This window comes from Engystomops pustulosus, chromosome 5 (genome assembly GCF_040894005.1).
Source record: "Engystomops pustulosus chromosome 5, aEngPut4.maternal, whole genome shotgun sequence".
Classification (NCBI taxonomy): Eukaryota; Metazoa; Chordata; class Amphibia; order Anura; family Leptodactylidae; genus Engystomops; species Engystomops pustulosus.
In genome coordinates this window covers 107,753,671-107,774,757 of record NC_092415.1, presented here as the reverse complement: position 1 = coordinate 107,774,757, position 21,087 = coordinate 107,753,671, and the positions used below count along the sequence as shown (strand labels likewise).

Sequence of the window (21,087 nt, the reverse complement as noted above, 5' to 3'; positions counted from 1 at the left end):
AAATGAATGTGTTTTTCAAAAACGCATGCGTTTTTAACGGTCAGCTTAAAAAATGGACCAAAACAGGTTCAAAACGCCACGTGTGCCATGAACGCGTTTTTGGTCCGTTCTTTAAGCTGACCGTTAAAAACGCATGCATTTTTGAAAAACACATTCATTTGGCCTATGAAGTAGGAGGGGTGGTCTGGGGGTGAAGCAGCCGTTTTTGACTGGTTTTACCAATTATCTTCATTAAATCGGGTCAAAAACGGATGCGTTTTCAAAAAACGCATGCATTTTTTAATGGACTGCTTAAAAGCGGCCCAAAAACGGGTTTGAAACGCTAAGGCTGGCGGCACACGTGGCGTTTTGAACCTGTTTTTGGGCCGTTTTTTAAAGCAGTCCGTTAGAAAACGCATGTTTTTTATTTTTAAAACGCATGCGTTTTTTGAAAACGCATCCATTTTTGACCCGTTTTAATTATGATGATTGGTAAAATTGGTCAAAAACAGATGCGGTTTTTGAAAACGCATCCGTTTTTGATCTGTTTTAATTAAGATAATTGGTAAAACTGGTTAAAAAAACAGATGTATTTTCAAAAACGAATGCATTTTTCAAAAAAGCATGCGGTTTTTAATGGACTGCTTAAAAACGGCGCAAAAACGGGTTAAAAACGCTACGTGTCCCGCCGGCCTTGCAGCTTTTTCAATTGTACAGCGCGGCAGTGTTTGCTAGCGTTATCGAAGAATTCCGATAACGCTAGCAGTGTACACACCTGGGACAGTTGTAAGCCGCTCCTAGTGCAGTTTTTACAGCTGACGGGTCCTCTTTAAACTTGAACAATGGCTGAAAGGTGTGCACAGTGCCTGGAGAAATGTATATTGCTATTGCTGGGATACAGACACAGCTCAATAGCCAAGCCCAGCCCCTGTCTGTGTACACTTCAGCTTGCTGGTCTCATGGCAACCAAAGCTTCCTTGTTTCAGACTTCAGTTAATAAATGCATAGAGAATGTAACATACAAGCAATCTGCACACATAAATGTAAATACATCAACAGTGCATAATAAATGATTAGAAAACTAGAGAATGCACTTTAGGCTAAGAGCCCAGAAAGCCATTCATTGCTAGAACCTGCAAAGAAATAAGACTCACAGTTGTAACCAATGAAGGCAGATCAGATTACAACAGTTGCTATGACACCAACTAAATGCTAAAGAGAAAGGGAAGCAAGAGAATACAAAGTAATGACAACAAACTGCACCGACCAGAATCCAGGGTAAGTCACAGTTGCCATATACACTCCAGATCCCTAAGAGAAAGGTACGTATAATAGATGTGTAAATAGAGTTTAGTGTTAGTTATGCGACTCAAAACGTGTGATGTTTCTTTAATGCAACTCATACAAGTTATTTATTTCCCAGGCTTAAATAATGTAAGATTTGCAAGTTATGCTCCTTTTCCCTGTTCCTCAGAAGCAGAAGTCAATATAGGTTTCAAGTTTAGGTTCGTTTTAAGTTTTCTTATACAATGTAATTGATAAATAGGCTTTCATATTTATTCTCAAGAAGTCAGGATTTTATTACCAAAAACTCATGTAATTCAAGAGTCTCTCCTGAATGGATATTCATCACGACATAAATGCTGGCGATTAGGAAAGAGAAAAGGTGTTTTGCCTGTAAATAATACAAAACAGGTTGTTCCTGATAGCAAGTGCTTAGGTCTAAGCGCTGATGAGATCGTAAAACGCAAATCTTATACAGTGTGTGAATGCAACGTCACCATAACCCGAGGTTACAGCCACAGCAAAATATATCTGGTTTCTGTGGTTGAGCACACAGAACAGGCTCAAATATTTCCATTATACTTTATCTCTGCAGAGTCTTCACACTAGATCCATGGTGATACAGAGCTGCATGATATTTGCTTTGTTCTAGCATTTTATTTTTCCAGTAGTTTGAGCTTATTTGGTGGGCACAGAAATTGCACAAAAAGTTTACCAAAAAAAAAGCTGAGATTTTTCTTCATGGAGTTTTGGTAGAATTGCAGCATTTTTATGATGCCATATATATAACAATACACTCTTTATATTTTTTCTGCTTATAAGACACGCTATATATTATAGCATTGTACTCATGCTGCTCCCTATAATATACAACTAACTATATTAGCATGGCTTTATTGATACTATACGTTATATATTTGGGACATAACATCAATTGTTTTTTTTTTTCATTTACTTCAAGTGTATAGAGAATGGATGAAAGCAACAGAACTGATGTGGATGAAGAAGATCCCATTCCTCCTATTGCAGAAGAAAAAACTGAGCTGGACTCTCCCAGTAATGCATCTAAAATGGACACAGAACAACCTCTCAATCCACCATTGATATCTATTAACAAAGGTGAGAGAAGTGCTCCATCATGTACCCATTTATCTGTGGGAACATAATGTATATAAAATACTGATACTGAAATGTTTTCTTTTTATGGACACCCAGAATTCCTCAAATTTTTTCTACAGAAAACTGTAGAAATGCAGGTAGTAATGTAATTATTTTTACAGAACAGTAGCCAAGGTTAGATGTAAGTGTGATATACTATATATGATAATAATCATAATAATACTGAATTATTATTATTCTAAAAAATATTTATGTAGCACCATCATATGCTGCAGAGCTTCACAGATCATTGTGCACATATGCAGCGGGTAAGGAAAGTATTCCGACCCCTTTACATTTTTCACTCTTTGTTTCATTGCAGCCAATTGGTATGATAAAAAAGTTAGTTTTTTGCTTATTACTTTAACTTATTGCTTATTATCTGCATCCCATCTTTACAGAAAAAAAAGAAATGTAGATATTTTGCTAACAAGAAAAACTGAAATATCACACAGTCACAGTCAAGTATTCAGGCCTGTTTGCTGTGACTCCTATTTAACTCATTGAGATGGTTCTACTCCTTCATTGGAGTCCTGCTGTGTTTACTTAAACTAACTGGACTTGATTAGGAAAAGCACACAGCTCGCGGTGCATTTCAGAGCACATGAGAATTATGATGTTTTACAAACTGCCGAAGGAGCTCTTAGACAGCATTGTGGCAAGGCACAGATCTGGCCAAGGTTACAAAACAATTTCTCCATCACTTAAGGTTCTTAAGTGGCCTTCATAATCCTTAAATGGAAATTTACTGACTATGACAAATAAAATTCTTTTTCTTTCTCATTCTGGTCTGATGAGAAGTAGATTGAACCTTTTGGTTTTAGTTCCAAGTACAGAGATCTCCTGGATGCAACCTCTTCCAGAGTGCGCTGGATCTCATACTGGGCCAAAGGTTCACCTTCCAATAAGACAATGACCCTAAGCACACAGCAAAAATAATAGCAGCGTTTTAAGAATAACTGTGTGACCATTCTTGACTTGCCTCGCCAGAGCCCTGACCTAAGCCCAATTGAGCATCTCTGTAGATACTTAAAAATGGCTGTCCACCAATGTTCACCATCCAACCTGAGGGAACTGGAGAGGTTCTGCAAGGAAGAATGTCAGATGATCCCCAAATCCAGGTGTAAAAAACTTGTTGCGTCATTCCCAAGAAAACTCATGGCTGTAATAGCTCAAAAGGGGCTTCTACTCAATACTGAGCAAAGGGTCTGAATACTTATGACAATGTGACATTTCAGTATTTCCAATTTAATTAACAAAAATATCTACATTTGTTGTTTTTCTGTCAAAAGGATGTGCAGAGTGTACATTTATGAACAAAAGAGGGAACTTTTTTGATCTTAGCAATTGGCTGCTATGAAACCAAGAGTGAAAAATTTAAAGGGGTCTGAATACTTTCCGTACCCATAGTACACACAAAATGAAACATTACATGGCAATACAATAGCCAACTATAAGAATGAGGGCCCTGCACGTAAAAGCTAACAATCCATGAAGCAGAAGGTAGGGCACAGGAGGTGACTTTGCTTGTACTGTTGCCCAGCCATTCTTTATGATCCTCTGTGCTAAAGAGAACCACCATATTAGAACTATGCTACAAAGGAGGAAAAAGGGAAGGAAAACTTGGGGGAAACTTTTAGAAATCTAAATTCTAGCATTAATACATGTTAATTAGTATTTTTTGGACTATAAGGCGCACCGCAGTATAAGGCGCACCATCAATAAATGCCTGCTAAAACGTCTAGGTTCATATATAAGGCACACCGGATTATAAGTCGTACATGATTATAAGGATGAATGACCAGCAGGTGGCAGACCTGTGCACAGTTCAAGGCAGCTGTTGTCTGTAAGTACGGATCATATATGAGGCGCACTGGACTATAAGACGCACCTTTGATTTCTGAGAAAATCAAAGGATTTTTAGTGCGCCTTATAGTCTGAAAAATATGGTATGTGTTGTATTCTACAGGTGCATTCAAGGATTGGCAATTTTTACCAGAACCCAGCTAGGCAGGTTTTTTACCATACATATTCCAATTTCTGCTTACAACTGGCAGCATCACCCAAAGCGTCTATGCTCTTTGATGTTTCTCTTGCCCCCCACTTCTTCCATATGTGTGTATGAGTGTATCAATGTACGGATGTATGTGTATGGTGTGTATATGCTGTATGTGTTTGTATATGGACTGTGTACATTATCTTTATGTGTATATGCTCTATGGGTGTTTATGGTGTGTATATGCTGTTTGTGTGTGTGCATATGCTTTATGTGTGTATATGGTACTGTATGTATATGTAGTGCATATATGTGTGTTTGTATAATAAAATGATGTATATATAGTATATTTTTTGTATTTGTGTAAATGATGTGTGTGGGTATAAGATGTGCATATATTGTATATTGTAAGCTGTATGTACAAGTGCATATATGTATATATGAGTGCATGAAAGTATAAATGTATGTTTGCAACAGTGTATAAATGTGTGTGTATACACAGTAGATGTGTGATTGTTTAAACATAAACATGAGTATACAAATGTGTATATTTTCTGAGGGGGAAAGGGGTACAATGCAAAAGTCTCCTAGTTACGCCCCTGGATACTGCAGCTATCATTATATTTAGAGGCTTTGTGGCTGTCAGGACTTTTCCCCCCCAGGCAATGCCAACATGTCCTTTGTACCACAGTAGGTGCCCACATAAGTACAAAATGGAAACTGATTAATTTGATTAAAGAATTAACATGGAAGGTCATTTTCTTATCATAGATAAAGGTTTGTTTACAACTAACGGTAAGGAACATGCAGTAATTTTTTCTGAGCAAAGTAAATTGGCTGTCATACATTGAATATCAAAGTGCATAAATTGGATCTTGATTGTAGATGTTCATTATTGAACTATGTAAACCTCTCTTGTTACTATAACAACTAAAATATGTGCAAATCTCAGCAATGCAGGTTAACAGTTAAGAGAAAATGAGTAATCCCTGTGAAAACTAACTGAAGATTTCCTTACTGGGTAGTGGTATTCTCGTCTGGGCACTCACATTCAGTTTGATAAATCTGCCATATATAAACATTTCTTCAATTAGATGTTATTAAAAAAAATGTTCCTGTGTGAAGATAATTTCTCGTAAATGTTGCCATGTTGTCCCTTAGAAACGAGATAGCTTCCTCGGATACGGCCACCTCTGCTGGAGGGATTGCACAAAGAAACAAAAGGTTTTTGTATATGAAATGTCTGGGAGTTACTGCATATCCTACACCCATCCTGTGATAATGAACACTGAAGCCAGGTGGTCGGGAAGGGCTCAATAGCACATGTCTGGCCACTGCTGCCAAAATGTGAGGTGGTATCCGAGGAAGCTCTCTAATTATCTGAAATTATCTTCACACAGGAACATTTTTTTTAATAACATCCAATTGAAGAAATGTTTACATATGGCAAATTAATGAAACTGAATGTGAATGCCCAGATGAGAATACCCCTTTAAGGTTTCAAAATTTTATAAAATTCTAGCTTCATTTTTTCTAAACTGATTTTTACTATAGATTTAAAAGATGCCCTCATTATTACTCATTTACAATAATGGATGAATGTCAGTGAGAACATCAACATATAGTACTATTCCAACAAATACAGGAAGTGTTCAGGCAAAAAGTATGAGCTGAGGACCTTTTAGAATCTTAATGGCCTATTCAAAGGGCTCCTGTGTGGTGTGTTTTTTTTTTTTTTACTAGATTGCACACAGATTCACTGAATACAGTACATTTATAGGCGAACTCAGAGTCATTCCATTAGTAAGTAGAGAATGTCCTTGTCTGAAAAACGGATGCCAAAAGGATGACAAATCAGTTGTGAAGAAGTGAAGAAAATCTCAGTACTTCATGCCCAAGAATCGGCTTGGTCATTTGAAAGTAGCCTTAGAAACATGGTCAAGGTCATGACTGACATACACTCACCGGCCACTTCATTAGGTACACCATGCTAGTAACGGGTTGGACCCCCTTTTGCCTTCAGAACTGCCTCAATTCTTCGTGGCATAGATTCAACAAGGTGCTGGAAGCATTCCTCAGAGATTTTGGTCCATATTGACATGATGGCATCACACAGTTGCCGCAGATTTGTCGGCTGCACATCCATGATGTGAATCTCCCGTTCCACCACATCCCAAATATGCTCTATTGGATTGAGATCTGGTGACTGTGGAGGCCATTTGAGTACAGTGAACTCATTGTCATGTTCAAGAAACCAGTCTGAGATGATTCCAGCTTTATGACATGGCGCATTATCCTGCTGAAAGTAGCCATCAGATGTTGGGTACATTGTGGTCATAAAGGGATGGACATGGTCAGCAACAATACTCAGGTAGGCTGTGGCATTGCAACAATGCTCAATTGGTACCAAGGGGCCCAAAGAATGGCAAGAAAATATTCCCCACACCATGACACCACCACCACCAGCCTGAACCGTTGATACAAGGCAGGATGGATCCATGCTTTCATGTTGTTGACGCCAAATTCTGACCTTACCATCCGAATGTCGCAACAGAAATCGAAACTCATCAGACCAGGCAACGTTTTTCCAATCTTCTACTGTCCAATTTCGATGAGCTTGTGCAAATTGTAGCCTCAGTTTCCTCTTCTTAGCTGAATGTAGTGGCAACCGGTGTGGTCTTCTGCTGCTGTAGCCCATCTGCCTCAAAGTTCGACGTACTGTGCGTTCAGAGATGCTCTTCTGCCTACCTTGGTTGTAACGGGTGGCGATTTGAGTCACTGTTGCCTTTCTATCAGCTCGAACCAGTCTGCCCATTTTCCTCTGACCTCTGGCATCAACAAGGCATTTCCGTCCACAGAACTGCTGCTCACTAGATGTTTTTTCTTTTTCGGACCATTCTCTGTAAACCCTAGAGATGGTTGTGCGTGAAAATCCCAGTAGATCAGCAGTTTCTGAAATACTAAGACCAGCTCTTCTGGCACCAACAACCATGCCACGTTCAAAGGCACTCAAATCACCTTTCTTCCCCATACTGATGCTCGGTTTGAACTGCAGGAGATTGTCTTGACCATGTCTACATGCCTAAATGCACTGAGTTGCCGCCATGTGATTGGCTGATTAGAAATTAAGTGTTAACGAGCAGTTGGACAGGTGTACCTAATAAAGTGGCCGGTGAGTGTATATTTGACAAACAACTTTTGTTCCTAAATTCACTTAACCCCTTCACAACGAGTGGCCAACTTAAACCTAGCATATCTCCTGAACCTTGAATCGCAATCTAGGTGTCATATTAAACAGGAAAATCTCTCCTTTAATACGTTATAAGAATTGCAAATAGATGATTCACAGAACCAGAGTTATCCACCCTTAAAGTTGCAGTAAAACATTTTGATTTTTAAATACAGCTTGACCATTGTCTTGACCATGTCTACATGCCTAAATGCACTGAGTTGCCGCCATGTGATTGGCTGATTAGAAATTAAATGTTAACGAGCAGTTGGACAGGTGTACCTAATAAAGTGGCCGGTGAGTGTATACTGTTCCCTATTTACTATCGCTAGGGGTATGGCTGCTTGACAATGAATGATCAAAGAATGATGAATGAAGTGCCCTAAGCAGAATGGAGTTCATAGAATTGAAAGCAGTGTGAGTTGAGAATATGTATCCATATGGGGCTATTCAGTTCAGGGGGCGTTTGTTCCCATTTTATTCCCATTATAGGGAGACCAATTGACTTCAGAACACATCATGGATGTGAAGTTATTGGAAATTACTACTCCAAGTTTTCTAATCCTGGGTGAGCTCTGTCCCTGTAGCTCACAACATTCGATTCCATTTTTTTTTGTTTACGTATGCAAAAAATAAAATCACAATTACAAGTCCTATATTCTCTTTATTGGTTCAGCTATAATATAACAACTATTATTTTGGTTAGGTGGCGTTATTGCTACAGAATGTATGCAGCAGTTCTGAAAATTCATAAAACAGCCGGTTCCTGCAGTGAATTTTAGGCACAATTGGTTCTGTAAGGAGTTTGAGCGTAACCTAGATTGCTATATACAATTGTTTTTGGTTTTGATCCAAAAAATCTGAAAGACGTAGCACATCCAATATAATTCAGTAGACTTTATTCTTCATTCTTTAAAAATGTACAATAGTGTACAAGTAGGTATAGCAAACCTACACGTTTCAGCTTCTCTCAGCCTTACTCATGGTATAATAAAAACAAAAAATGACACACATTAAATTACCTCCCCAAACCTGAATGATTCTACTAACTACTGAGGTAGTTATATGGTTTCCCAGGACATTCTTCTTATGTCCGTGGATTGCAGCTAATTAATTTTCCCCTCCTTTTTTATAATAACATCGATGACATTTCATATATACCTTACAACTCCTTCCTTTATATGGAGTATGTTTTGAAAATTTTCCTTTTGCCATCGCTATGTGTTTTCTTCTGTTTTTTTTCATACTGCAATTCATGTATGTCTTGTCTCTGCCCAAACCGGATACTACGTACTGAATCATTCAGGTGTGTGTAGGTAATTTAATGTGTGCCATTTTTTGTTATTATGCCATGAATAAGGCTGGAGAAGCTGAAACGCGTAGGTGTGCTATACCTACTTGTACACCATTGTACATTTTTAAAGAATGAAGAATAAAGTCTACAGAGTTTTATTGGATGTTCTACGTCTTTCTGATATTTTTGGATCTTTTATGAAATAAAGCCAGCTGCAGGTGTGCACTCCATGTGAACAAACCTACACCACCTTTGGGACATTAGGGTGTGAAAAATTCATTTGTGTTTTTCTCGATTTTTTTCTCTCTCGTTATTTGCAACATGTGGAAGGGATTCATATAAATCACTGTGGGTTAGACACCATCATCCCTTTTAGCATGCCATAGCAGGGCTCTATAGACTGCTGCCTACAGATTACACGGAATTCTCCTTTTGATGGGTTCCCACCAAATTCCGCGACTAGAGGTAGCTTGTAGCCTACAGTTTATACCATCGAGTCTTTGGGAGTTTCTCCTGCTCTATTTGTATATTTTATAAAGCAGTGTGGATAGACATTACCCTCTTTGCATAACAACTATGAACCTGTACTTCTCCTTTTGTTACACTTCCTGACTATGTAAGAGATTTAGTCAAATCCTTTTAATTACGCTTTATTAAAGGCATATTGTAATTACAATACATGTTTACTTTTATCTACACAATGTAGTATGCCTACGCTTTTCATCACATATTGTAATATATTTTACAGCTTAGGTGATAAAGAAATGTGGGAGAGGAAAAATTTGTTTTATAATTACATTTTTTTTTATGACTGAAGTAGGCGTATGAAGGAAGGCAATCCATGCTTTTTTATTTCAGAGCAGATTTGTGCACTGATCACAAAGTACAATCATGGCTATTGAAATATAAATATATATTAGAAGAAAAGGTATTTTCTGGATAAAAAAGTGGCTGGGAGTGCAATGTGCATCCACTGGGGCAGTTGTAGGGACAGTTGGATTCCCTGGTACCTGAGTGGCTGGCTTGTAGTATGGCCTAGTGCTAGAGTCATGTGACCATATCTCCCAACCATCCCGGATTTGGCGGGACAGTTTCGGTTTCTAACCTCTGCCCCGCCATCACGGGCAGCTGGGAGATTGTCCCGGATATTCCCTCCAGGTCCCGCACTGGCTGGGGTTGTCCCGGCTCTGTGTCCTGCCTAGTATATACTATATAAGACATATATACTATATATAAGACAGAACTTGCGTTACTGAATGGCTTCTACAGAAATCTACAGGAAAATATAATCATCTGTCCATATATGGTGTCTACATCTCCTTGAACTTCCCCAGAGCAGACATCTGGCTGGAAATACTTTTGAGAGATGAGTAGGGTGAGCGGCAGAGCAGGGAGCAAGTATTGGCTTGGGGGGAATTGCTACGCGTGCCTCTATTTTGTCCCTTTCTCTTCCGAAAATGTTGTGAGGTATGTGTGACAGGAGCCTTGGCCAAATGAACAAGCTCCATCCACACCTGTTAGGGGCCAGCAAGGAGATGTAAGAAGAGCAGAAGGCCGCAATCTAGTGGAGGGTTACCCCTAGGGCAATCCCTGTGTATATGTGGTGTAGGGTCCCTGGACAGTGACAGTGGCAGCAATCAGGGTTCACACGTGGAGACAGGGATGATAGACATAAACTTACAGAGGGGCATTTATGATGGCCCTTGCTCCAGAAATTCTATTTTGTTGCTTTGTCACACCTAGAACTCCTTATGCTCCTTAATCTCTAATCATCCGCACTTATATTCTCATTTGCCTTAATTTCTGAAGCACCTTATTTATGTTTGAATTACCTTATATATTCAAGTATAAGCCTAGTTTTTCAGCACAAAAAATGTGCTGAAAAACCCAAACTCGGCTTATACTGGAGTCAAAAAAATAAATATATCTAAACTCACCTTTCCGGCAACCCCTGTATATCTTCTGTGCGATCTGTCCGGCAGCAGCGGCAGGCTATATACACTGGAGCAGGGTCTGGCAGGCTATATACACTGGGGCAGGGTCTGGCAGGCTATACACACTGGGGCATGGTCTGGCAGGCTATATACACTGGGGCAGGGGCTGGCAGGCTATATACACTGGGGCAGGGGCTGGCAGGCTATATACACTGGGGCAGGGGCTGGCAGGCTATATACACTGGGGCAGGGGCTGGCTGGCTATATACACTGGGGCAGGGGCTGGCAGGCTATATACACTGGGGCAGGGGCTGGCAGGCTATATACACTGGGACAGGGGCTGGCTGGCTATATACTGGGAAGGCTGTGACCAATGCATTTCCCACCCTCGGCTTATACTTGAGTCAATAGGTTTTCCCAGTATTTTGTGGTAAAATTAGGGGCCTCGGCTTATACTCGGGTCGGCTTATACTCGAGTATATACGGTATGTTTTTTTCTGGTGCAAAAATGGAACAGCATATAATTGGTGTAGAAGAAAAGGAGAAAAAGACTCCAAATACACCAAAATCAAAAAAAAAAAAAACAACTTACTGCTTTCACTATATTTTTTCACTTTTCTTCTTAATATAATCCAAATCACAAGAATCATCAGATGTGGAATAAATTTCAGGGTCAGCAGAAAAAGGGTTAATTACAGAAGGAGGATTGGGTGCAGGAAGACAATGGGACACAGGAGGAATTAAAACACTGGGGCAGTCAGTGGGGGAGGCTGGTGGATCAGGTGGAGGAAGAGCAGGTAAGAAAGGAACATTTGTAGTGCGAAGGTTTGAAGTATGTGACTGCAAAAGCAATCCAATGTGTTCCTCCACTCAACTAATATTGGGTGGTGCTTGGAATTTTCTCTGCCTTCCTCTCCATGCTGCTTCTGCCGTCCTGGCCCTCTCCTTTATCATACTTGTTTTATTTTTGACACACACCTGCTTTAGTGCAGTTCTGCATAGTTCAGTATTACTTTCTTCCTTGTGACAAAATCTAGGCGCACAGAAAATCTAGAATGCGCCAAAAATGGTAAATGACCTTTACAGTCTCTTTATTCAACAGACAATCCAGAGCAGCAGTGGATAACAGGCTGAGGTAGAGGTTCCTTCCTGCAGGCTTCCATGAGGCAATGCATATAAATATACACACAGGTCGTATTAAAAATATACCAAGGGAACCAGGTGTACCGGATTACAATTGGGACCACACAGAGTACCAAAACGGACCCCCTCCATCTAAAGCCCCATAGGTAAAAGTTCAGGGTTACCCCATAGGTAAATGCTCAGGGTGTGCCTGCTCGGTCTTCCTCCTGTCTGCCCTCTGTCACCATGCCTGCGGGTAAGTGCAATATGCTAAGCCATTAATTACATACACCGGAAGGTACCTCCGGGGTACTAAACAGGCTAGGGTTGCACTGTCACTTACCCCCCCTTTTTTACTTTGCTGGCCCTATTATTGGGCATAACCACCATATTTATTGACATACTTTTACCTATGGGGCTTTAGACGGAGGGGGTCCGTTTTGGTACTCTGTGTGGTCCCAATTGTAATCCGGGACACCTGGTTCCCTTGGTATATTTTTAATACGACCTATGTGTATATTTATATGTTTGACTTGGAATATTATGAATAAAATGATATGTGTTTTTTCAAGTAATGATTTGCCTAGCTCGTTTTTCTGCTGATATTTACTATTTGAACTGTTGAGAGCTGTGTTAGTGTATTTGATACCGGGGCATTTTTTTGGTTCCATGAGGCAATGGTTGGATCTGTAGTCTAAGAGAGAACAGCTCAGCCCTGGTCCTGTAGCTTGTGGCTGGATGCTAGCTTGCGCTGCAATCTAGTGCAGGCTCTTTGGAGAGTAGGCACACAGAGCTGCTGGTATGGTAGAGGGGTATCTCTTTGAAGGGAGACGGCAGCTACAGGATGATTGTCTCAGCAGACTCCCTAAGAAAATTGAAGTAAAAAGACACTGGGTCACATTTACTAAAACAGTGCAAATTGCATTATTTGGAGTTGCCTGTGAAGTGTGCTGAGTGAGCCATCTTCATGAATTGTGGTGCACATTCAGCATTAATCTGGGACCCCCTGCAATGCTTTGACAGAGTGCACTAATTTTTTTGGTCCCACTTTAACATGGGGAGTGCGACACATGCATGATAAATAAGGTGCACGCTCCGACTGTGCACCAGAACGCCCCTTTATATGCAGAAATTTGTGCTCTACTGACATACTTTGCACATCTGATTATCAGGTAACAACCATTCAACTTTACCGGATACAGTTTATCTGACCAACATGTCCATTAGAGATGACATCACTGGAGAAATCTATATGAGTTGGTGCCGTCCCTGTTAGACTTCAGTACAGCCTTTATACCCCCTGAGGACGCCACGAGGTGGTTGAAACATGTCAGGGGGGCTTTTTGTATGTGTATTTTTAATTCAATGCGGAAGAGTTGAGTGGCAGAGTTCAACGGAAAACTGCCGCAAAGTCCGCAATATGTGCTCCATTGACTCCTTTCTCCAGACAGGATCTCAGAAAAAAACTCAACAGACCCAGAGCCTTGCAAGGAAATAAGAAGATTCCTTTTATAAACTTTAACAAAGATAGTCTGGGTGTACCAACCAATGGGTGCCTTAGGCTGCAGAAAAAAAATAACCTAATGCAAAATGAATTGTAATAATAGCAACCCTTCTAACACAAGCATAACCACACATCAGCTGTACCACAGAGAGTCACTAGGTGGTAGCGTAGGATAAGGAATGCATCCTTTGGCAATATTTTAACCCCTTCATGGTCTGCGACAGATATATACTCCTCAGAGCTATGAAGGGTGTATGGGTTTGTAAGACCCATCGCTAACACCTGTGGTCGGTGCTTGCACCGTTTGCAGGTGTTAACCTCTTGTATGCCGCCAGCAAAGACGCCGGCAGCACTTAAAACACGGGTGCTGTCATTTTTCTTGAGATTATTGCTTCCCCGAACATCATCGGGGGGCATGATGCTGCATGATATCTAAAGATTCGTTACAATGAGCCAGTGGCTCATTGTAATGAAACCAGGGGCGTTGCTAGGGTGGAAAAAGATCCGGGGCACGGGCCCCAATGCATGTGTATCAGACTTTTAGTAATGACCCCCTGTAAATAACCCCCTCACATGTGCTTGTGCCAATAACAACCTGACAGTGTATACAGCTACAGAAACCACAGGAGAAATCCCTACTTTTCCCCTCCAGTGACTGCAGGTGACGTCTCCTCCATCTTCTCCATTAGACATCACCACATCTTATGTTCCTCATTGTCCCTACATCTTGGACAGTGTTATCCTCCCCACACAGCTACCCTCAGTAGGTAATGTTCCCCACACAGCTACTCCCAGTAGGTAATGTGCCCCCACACAGCTACCCTCAGTAGGTAATGTGCCCCCACACAGCTACTCCCAGTAGGTAATGTGCCCCCACACAGCCCCCCCTGTAGGTAATGTTCCCCACACAGCCCCCCCCCCCCAGTAAGTAATGTCTCCCACACAGCCCCCCCTGTAGGAAATGTCGCCCACACAGCCCCCCCTGTAGGTAATGTCTCTCACACAGCCCCCCCCTGTAGGTAATGTCCCCCACACAGCCCCCCCTGTAGGTAATGTCTCTCATACAGCCCCCCCTGTAGGTAATGTCCCCCACACAGCCCCCACAGTAAGTAATGTGCCCACACACAGCCCCCCCCCAGTAAGTAATGTCTCCCACAGTAGCTAATGTGCCCCCAGACAGCCCCCCCTGTAGGTAATGTCCCCCACACAGCCCCCCCTGTAGGTAATGTCCCCCACAAAGGCCCCCCTGTAGGTAATGTCCCCCACACAGCCCCCCCTGTAGGTAATGTCCCCCACACAGCCCCACTTACCTCAAAGATACAGGTCTATGTGTTCACTGTGTGTTTCCCTGCAGGTCATGTGACCATCCATGACATCATCACAGGTCCTTCAGAGGTTAGGATCCAATCTGTATCCAATGGATAGAATCCAATGGATAGCGCTAGATACTCTGAAATATATGGGATGGCTTCACCGGGTGTATTAGCATAAATTACTGTATATTATAGTATATTTGTATATAATGGTAAATTTGTGATGAATTTCAGAGTTTAAGTAATATGCTGAATATATATTCTTGAGTTAATCATATTATTCTTCCATGTAACAGTTTTTAAATTGAGAATAAGATATTCCAGAATCAGTGTTGACAGGAATCTCTTATTTTGTGCAAGATGGGTTTGCTTTAGCCACTTGGTCGTGAGATCTTGAATTGTGTGGAGTGGGGGGTTATTGATTACCAGCATTTTGGGCTTTATTTAGTAGTAGTTAGTATGTAGTTAGGCACCTTACTGAATTGTTCACTACCCTCGTATATTGTCTTAATGGATATGAGGATAGCTGTCATAGTAAAAATCAAGATGCCCTGGAATTTGGGCTATGTGGAATGTAATGATTTAGCTTATGACTGCCTCTATATGGGCTCCATGACTGGGGTAAAAATAAATGGGTTGAGGGGAAATCCCACTGCTGTTTCATTGTTGATGCCAAAGGTCTTTAAAGGTGCCATTTACCAAGCCTCTGGTGGATTTTGCACATATTGAATGACTGTGCATATGTTACTGACAAATGATAAAACATTTTCAAGCTTTCAGCCTTCTTGATTGCTGCAAGAACCAAGAAAGCTGACCAATCTTCTCTGCACTCTGGGTAATGGCATAAGCAATATATATATATATATATATATATATATATATATATATATATATATATGTTTGGCTTTAATTTAAATGTTTAATAGTAAAAGTTAAGTTCTGTGATTTAGTTATATTGCTGCTTGTACAAGAGGTGGGTAATATTAATCGCTTGAGAGGTCAGAAACTCATATTTGTCTCTGTGCTCAGTTAGACCATGTACCAGAACTAACTCTTTTAAGAACTTTACATAGAAGAATTGTTTTATAAAAAGATACGGATCTCTAATTATAGTTATCAGAGTACTGTGGGTGAGAGTTATCAGTTTCTCACATAGAAGCACTGGAATATTTATAACTAGGCCACTTCTAAGCCATGTGGGTCGCGGAGGAGGCCTGAAGGGGGTGCGGTTGCTGTTGAAGTAAGTGGGCATGGGGAGTTATTGCTCCATGCCTGCGCACTTTCTAAATCCCTGCAGGTTTATACACAAAAGCATAGTTTTGCCCAGGGAGACAAGGGGACCTGGCCGAGGCCTTTATCATACACCGCCGCACGAGCACCATATGTATCTATGACCAGTATTAGTAATTTTTTATTATAAAGCATTTAAAGCCTTTTGTTTCAACCTCCACTATGTATTTTTATTTTAATAACAATTGTAATGTAAAATGCATTGATAAGGTATGAATGAAGACCAAAAGTACCACTTCAAGCAACCACTGCACCATACAAATGTATATCTATTTGATACATGTTTGACAGATTCAGAATCCAAGGGTCAGAGACGTCGAGGGGCAGCAAAGAGACCAAGCTTAGTACCAGGATCAGCAAATACTGTGTCTTCCCCCACTGCACCGATTCCAGTAAGTAGCAGCTTACATTAAGACCTACAATAAATGAGTAAATATACTAATAAAACGAGCACAATAAAGAACAATCCCTAATTTTTATTTATTTTGTAATGTAACAGCCAACAGGAAAAAAGAACAATGTACTTTCTAATGAAGCCAGGAAGGAAATGGCAAAATTAGCTAAGGTTACAAAGGATGAAAGAAGAGCTCAATTGGATGCAAGGCATAAATACCTGGTCTCTAAACTAGCTGATGGGTTATCGATTGGCGAAAATGAAGTAGAAGATTTTATTATTTCTGATGACAAGGTAAATTAAATCTTGATCAACACTGATATCTAATGGCTTTATGCAGTCTTACAGTTGCAACATTTTCCTCCACTTCTAACTTATATAAATCTTTATTAGTATTGAGAAAACGGATCTTTAGATAAAACTTAACTTTTAATAGACGTCTCGAATAAAATACATTTGGGAGGGACAATTCACTAAAAGTCTGTCAATACTGTCTACAATGGCTCCTTAACATTGGGGTTAGTGGATTACATTAAACACATCCCAGTTCCTACTCCTGCCACTAGGTGTCATGAGGACTCTTCAATAACACCAATCATAATGAAGCATTAGTGGCTAGGAGAAAAATTAGAGACAAAAACTAATGAATATGATATTGTATATTCACCAGCCTCTCTGTAAACTTTTTTTGGTACAGAGAAGGTACGATCTCCTATTCCACCAACGGCCCGCAATGTATACTCTATCACATGCAGGGGTGCTCATTGTATATACACTCTTTATCCCCTATAGATAGATATATAGTGTTGTTAGATGTACATTATATCTTTGTACGCACATCATTTCAATGTACATCATTATTGTTAGATGCACACTAAAAATATACTCTATCAATCACGTTAGCGGGTGCTCAATTAGTATAGCCTTCCACCCTAGATAGAGGTATAATGTAATTAGATGCACATAACCTCTGTTATATGCACCTCATTATCATGCACATAATAAATATCAGATGCACACTTTCCCTCATGTATGCATTTTGTTGTTATGCACCCTATATTGTATCACTGTTATGTGCACACTGTCTCTGTCTCAATGTGTTTCCCCCACTGATTCACTGGAGAATATAGATTGTGCTGTCATTCGACATATGGTAGAACAGACTAACAAAATAAAAAACAGAGCACCGGCGTCCAGATGGTGGGCGCCGGCGGTAACATAGTCCGCCGCGAGCTGTGACAAGTTACCGATATATAAAGGAGACGAGGCCCCGCCCACCCAGAGACGTCACCCTATTGGCCTCTTGGTTCAGGCTGAATGACTAATCACTGGACAAGGTGGAAGGGGCTTATATCGGAGGTAACGTCATGATGAATCTCACACTGGAAATTGCTGTAAACACAAAGGGTAAGTATATTCATAGGTGAGGTGATGGAAAGATCGACATCGAAGATGCTAATCTGGCTTGGGTACATCAACGATGTACTGATCTTGTGGACAGACCCGATGGGAGCCTTTAACGAGTTTGTAGATGTACTTAACGTATAGGCTTAAACTTCACGTCGGAGATCCACCAAGACAAAATCGCCTTCCTTGAGTTGGAAATCTTGAAAAATTAAGGGGGCAAGCTAGAGACGACGGTGTTCCGTAAGCCTACGGCATCAAATAGTCTCATCCTGGCAGAGCCACAATCCCCTAACACAGTGATGGCGAACCTTTTGGAGACAGAGTGCCCAAACTACAACCAAAATCCACTTATTTATCGTGAAGCGCCAACATGGCATTTGAAGCAGTAACTTATTGATAACTGTTCTTCCACATCTTTCAATCGTATTGGCCCCCTGAGGCAACCAATACAGTTAAGAAGAAGGGAAAATTAAGGCATCATTGTAGCTTCTCTGCAGGGTCTCTCTGTAGAGGAAGAATGTTAGGTGCAGCAGTAGGACCTCCAATGATAATGCAATTCTGTCAGCACCTTCTCACTATTCCTGCAATTCCAAAGAGCCAATGAAGTGTCACTTTAAAATAGTGCTGAGAACAGAATCTCTTAAGTTTCCTGGGACTGCAGGAAGTTTTGGTGGATTGCCACCTGATGGTCTGAGTGCCCACAGAAATGGGTTTGCCACCATTGCCCTAACACTTAAGCGAGGTATACCTAAAGGACAATTTCTCAGGGTTCAGAGAAATTGTTCATCTGATATGGACTTTGAAAGGAAATCCGGTGACCTCACAAGAAGATTTCTCGAAAGAGGGTACCCTAAAACAGTCGAGTCAGCCAGAAGGGCCGAAAGTACCACCAATAGGTCCGACCTGCTAGTTCCGAGAAAAAAGGGAAGAGGGTGAGGGGGTGATCCATCTTATAGGTACTTTTGACAATCGGGCTCCATTGGTGATGGACATACTGAAGAAGTTCTGGTATGTTATTGACTTTAATTTGTGACAACATATAGGAATTATATAATTTACCTCTTCTTTATCTGAGTATTTTTTTGAACATTGTGTGTTTACACATTGACACATATATGTCTTGTGTGATTTCTATTGGCTGGGACTGATGGGTCATTTAGCAACCTATGGCACCGTCACTGTTCTCATAGGCCATGCCCCCTTGCTGCGTCAGAGAGTTCGGACTCCCTCGCGCATCGCGGTGGGCTGGTCAGGTGACGATCGGTCATGTGACCTATTTACCAGATGTATGGCGATTTTCTTTTCATTTTTCCTTTTTTTTTTGTGCCAACACATAAGCAGCATTGAGCGTGCACATATATTTTTTACAACAGACAGTCCGATAACAGGTAGGTGGAACGCTGCTGGGATGAAGTGTGATTTGTAACTAGTCACTACGTCATAGATACAGACCCCGCCTTATACCGCCAGGGCTAGATTAAGAGTCATGGGGGCCCCTGGGCACAAACTGGTGGGGGGCTTCCAACAATGTTTTTGGAAGTATATAGCCTGCCAGCCCCCTGTAGTATGTAGCCTGCCAGCCCCCAGTAGAATGCAGCCACCAGCACCTTTTAGTATACAGCCACCAGTACCCTGTAGAATTTAGCTGCTAGTCCCCTGTAGAAAACGGCCTCAAAATAATAAACTTCATACTTACCTCACCTTCCCTTCCAGTGATCCCACAATGCTGCAGGCTCTTCCTCGCTCTTCAGGCAGCTGCCAGCCACTGAAGACACAGATGCCATCGCTGGGGGAGATTGCGTTTTGGCAGCAGCATGTAGTGATCCCATCACAACCTGCTGCCGCCAAAACAGTGCATCAGCGATCTCCCCCAGCGATGGCAGCTGTGTCTCACTGACATCCTAGACCCCTATGTGTGATGCGGCCGACAACGGGCCACTGCACATCGCACACGGAGACAGTCAGCGACTCAGCTGAGCGGACTGACGGAAACTGGTGGGGGCCCCTCAAAAAGTGAAAGTGGTGGGGGCCCCTGGGCTACAGGACCGGGTAAGTTAATGAGCCCCATTGTATATTGATGTAAAATTGTCTGTTTTATTACTGCTCTCCCTTTCTTCTGGTGTTATGAGATGGAGTGTGGCTCTGGTCTGAAGTACTCTATGACCTTTTATTGAATATATTAAAAGTATGTTTTAATAAGCTTTGGTTCACCCTTCCTATACAAGTTCTGGTATGTCCTCAAAAAAGATGGAGACATTAAAGACAAGCTGGAGAGTCATCCATCTATCACTTACAGAAGAGGACGGAACCTAAAAAAACGCTTAGTCTATAGTTTCGTAACCCCTCTGTCTCGGAAATGACTTGGCTAGATAAATGTCAGATTTAAGAGACTTTTAGGTGTGGAAGATGCAAGGCTTGCAAATACATCTGCTAAAGCAAAAATTTAAAAGTAGGCACAATAGAATTTTCGTATGAATAGTGTCCAACCAGCCGGTTTGAACGATGGAATTTCGTTCTCTGCTTTTATTGACTAAATCATTGTACGTTACCCCGGTGATAGAGGAGTACTAGGCTGTACTGGATTAGTTTCTGTCTGTTTATGTAGAGTTCTTGGTGATAAAGGGACAATTGTATCTGTGTCGCTTTCTCTAAATTTCAGTGACATCAGACTATCATGAGCAAACTGACAGGATACTTTGTATGAGTCCACATACTAAAACAGATAGTTTCAGTATGCATACCTGTTATTGCATGCAGCCTTTGTCATCTACCTCCTACGGTGGCATAACTAAAACCACTTTCAATATGAGGATGGTGATCAATCTACTCATTCAGATTTCGCATATATTGCCAGTCATATACAATTCTTTATATGGCCTTTATTAACACTGTGGCCATAATAGTGTTTCTGGTTCATGGATGGGGTACATAATAATTAATAGGTTGAGATGAAATAGGGCATTGGAATCAACTTGACTCATAATCATAATCAAATCACTTTATGTACCCAGATGCAAATTTGTCCTGTCATTTTACATTAGTATGTGCATACTGTATATACGGTTATGATAGAGGATTACCATCTACTTGACACTTCCGTGTATGTCACACATAATCAGGGTGATGGCACTGTGTTTAGACTATATTGAGCAGACCATATGGATCAGACTATTTTGATCGGGT

At 41.0% G+C, this 21,087-nt stretch overlaps 1 protein-coding gene across 4 annotated transcripts in view; it reads left to right on the top strand.

The window, feature by feature from the left end:
* Positions 1 to 1,093: 1,093 nt before the first annotated feature.
* Positions 1,094 to 21,087, top strand: part of LOC140133127 (dynein axonemal heavy chain 5-like) — a 244,846-nt gene continuing 224,852 nt past the window's right edge. Inside the window, exons 1-5 of one of the 4 annotated variants that reach the window (XM_072152823.1) lie at positions 1,094 to 1,257; positions 1,403 to 1,484; positions 2,225 to 2,382; positions 16,395 to 16,495; positions 16,603 to 16,791. In XM_072152823.1, coding sequence (XP_072008924.1) covers positions 2,235 to 2,382; positions 16,395 to 16,495; positions 16,603 to 16,791 — 438 coding nt within the window. In that variant the 5' untranslated portion in view covers positions 1,094 to 1,257; positions 1,403 to 1,484; positions 2,225 to 2,234. Of the gene's footprint in view, positions 1,302 to 1,402; positions 1,485 to 2,224; positions 2,383 to 16,394; positions 16,496 to 16,602; positions 16,792 to 21,087 lie in introns of all 4 variants that reach the window. The other 3 variants (XM_072152822.1, XM_072152821.1, XM_072152820.1) reach the window with 3 other exon arrangements.